Genomic DNA, 2,915 nt, shown 5'->3' with positions numbered 1-2,915 from the left:
CTCTCTCTCTCTCTCTCTCTCTCTCTCTCTCTCTCTCTCTCTCTCTCTCTCTTAAAAAAAATAAGTTACACGCACAATGTTTAGTGATCTCTGAGGAATCTCAGGTGACTTTTAAAAGTAGATAGGAACAAGATCAGTTTTTTTGATATTTCTTTTTTAGTTATAGGTGGACACAATAACTTTATTTTATTTTATATGGTGCTGAGGATCGAACCCAGTACCTCATGCATGCTAGGTGAGTGAGCACTCTAATTTGAGCCACAACCCCAGCACATAAGATCAGTTTTGACCAATTGCCCTTAAACACCTGGAAGAATATAGCTAAAACATAGATTTACACACACATACACACACATATCAGTATACTTTAGCCATTAGCATATATATGATACTAATATACATATATATATATATCATATACATACACACACACACATATGATTGTGTGTGTGTGTGTGTGTGTCCATTAGCCTTATAACTATGTAGATTCCCGTACTTAAGGTTCTCAAGAGGGGAATCCCATTTCTATTTTGGGCTTTGTATCACATTTTGGGAGATTGTCATACATTAATGTGAATAAAAAGAGTATCATGGTGTGGTACATATATACAGAAGAATGAAATTATGGCATTTGCTGGTAAATGGATGGAACTGGAAACTATCATGTTAAGTGAGATAAGCCAATCCTATAAAACCAAAGGCTGAATGTTCTCTCTGATATGTGGATGCTGACTCACAATAGAGAAGGAGGAGTGGAGGTTCCTGGAATTAGAAAGGGGGAATTAAGGGGAAGGGAGGGAGGGTAGGAATGGGAAAGATAGTAGAATGAATCAGACATAACTTTCCTATGTTCATATATGAATACACGACCAGTGAAACTCCACTTCCTCTACAACCACAAGAATGGAAAGTTATACTCTATGTATGTATGATAAGTCAAAATACATTCTACTGTCATGTAAAACTAAAAAATAACAAATAAATAGAAGAGTATTATGGGGCTAGGGAATGGCTCAGTGGTAGAGTGCTTGCCTAGCATGCTCAAGCCCTGGGTTCCATCCCTAACACCACTAAAAAAGAGTATTACTTCCTGCCTTCACCCCTATTAAATTGAACTTTTGTATATTTAATTATTTGAAGCAGTTTGGCTGAAATCACATCTTTCTTTTAAGTATCTGACCACTTTGATACCAAACATAGTCTGTATATTTGATAGTCCTCCAAACACAAATGTTATTCTGCCTGACACTGACGGTACTTTGAACAGCCATTTTCTTGGGGTTGCAGGAGGAAGAGCTCATAGGGTTAGCACTAAAAGAGGATCCCAGCTTCTAAAGGAGGGATAAAAGAACCAAGGACATAAAGTAGCCCAGACTATACCTGATGAAATCAATTGCCCACCTCTTGCCTCCAAGTTTACTTCTTGGTGGTCCATGATGCCAGCTGAGGTTGCCATTACAATGAAACCAAATCGACAGCAATTTGTCCCCTAAAAATTGATGGCTCCTAGATGGGTGTGGTGGTACCGGCCCATAATCCCAGCTACTTGGGAAGTTAATGAAGGAGAATCACAAGTTTGGAGCTAGCCAAAAAATATCAAAAAGAACCTGTCTTAAAACAAAATTAAAAGGGCTGAGGGTATAACCCCATGGTAGAGTAGGCCTGGGTTTAATACCTAGTACTGGAAAAAAAAGGGGGGGGGGGGTACTAGGTACCATGTATGTGGTGTGCATATGTAACAAATTACATTTTGTGAGGCAACCGCAGGCCACACCCATCCCCACCCATCCACCCCCAGCCACACAGCCCCAACCCCTCAGAAACCTGTGGCGTCGGTACTGGACGGGTGGCAGCATCGGATTCAAGGGGCACTTTCTTTCATCAGGAGGCTTTTGACAAAATGGACATCAGGATGCCTAAAGGTGACCCCAAGAAACCAAAGGGCAAGATGTCTGCTTATGCCTATTTTGTTCAGACTTTCAGAAAAGAACATAAGAAGAAAAATCCAAAAGTTCCTGTCAATTTTGCAGAATTTTCCAAGAAGTGCTCTGAAAGATGGAAGGCATTGTCCGGGAAAGAGAAATCTAAATTTGATGAAATGGCAAAGGCAGATAAAGTACGGTATGATCGGGAAATGAAGGATTATGGACCAGGTAAGCGAGGCAAGAAGGACCCTGATGCCCCCAAAAGACCACCGTCTGGATTCTTGATGTTCTGTTCAGAATTCCGCCCGAAGATCAAGTCCACACATCCTGGTATCTCCATCGGAGAAGTGGCGAAAAATCTGGGTGAGATGTGGAAAATTTTAAGTGACGGCGAAAAGCAGCCGTACATCACTAAGGCTGCAAAGCTGAAGGAGAAATACAAGAAGGATGTTGCTGACTACAAGTCAAAACGAAAGTTTGGTGGCGCAAAGGGCCCCACTAAAGATGCTGGGAAAACGGTAGGAGAAGAGGAGGAAGAAGAAGAAGAGGAGGATGAATAAAAAAGCCGTTTATTCATCTGCTTATGAATACCTTGGAGTATCGGAGCGCCGTCTGTGATTGACACATCTTATTTAAGATACGTCTGTTACTCTCATTAGTTCAATTACAGAATTTGATCACAATCATATTGTAGTCTCTCAATATGCTCTAGAAATTGTCAGTGGTTTACAGGAAGTGGCCCTGGGCACCCTGAAACTATCAAAGTTGTATGTATTTCCAAACATTTTAAAAATATGTTCTCCTCACTCTGTACATTTTGCTGTTGGGGTGACAAAGTATTTGAATGTTTCTGGCATTTTTTTTTTAATTTGTAAGGTGGTGTTAACTATTTGGTTATTGGCTAGAAGCCCTTAGTTACAACTGTATATATCTATAGTTTGTAAAAAGAACAAAACAATTGAGACACTCTTGATGTTCCTTGCTTGGCTT

The 2,915-nt window shown here is 40.2% G+C and overlaps 1 protein-coding gene across 1 annotated transcript; it reads left to right on the top strand.

Moving 5' to 3' along the window:
- The first annotated feature begins 1,900 nt into the window (after positions 1-1,900).
- Positions 1,901-2,485, top strand: LOC107144336 (high mobility group protein B3-like). Its single transcript, XM_048796480.1, has one exon. It carries the CDS (start codon positions 1,901-1,903, stop codon positions 2,483-2,485), a length of 585 nt encoding a protein of 194 aa, XP_048652437.1.
- The last annotated feature ends 430 nt before the right edge of the window (positions 2,486-2,915 follow it).

This window comes from Marmota marmota, unplaced genomic scaffold (assembly GCF_001458135.2).
Source record: "Marmota marmota marmota unplaced genomic scaffold, marMar, whole genome shotgun sequence".
Lineage (NCBI taxonomy): Eukaryota > Metazoa > Chordata > Mammalia > Rodentia > Sciuridae > Marmota > Marmota marmota.
The sequence above is the reverse complement of the archived record's forward strand: the minus strand, read 5'-3'. Positions and strand labels throughout refer to the sequence as shown.

Coding starts and splice junctions, on each gene's coding strand:
- LOC107144336 (XM_048796480.1), top strand. CDS start 1,901: ATGGACATCAGGATGCCTAAAGGTGACCCCAAGAAACCAAAGGGCAAG.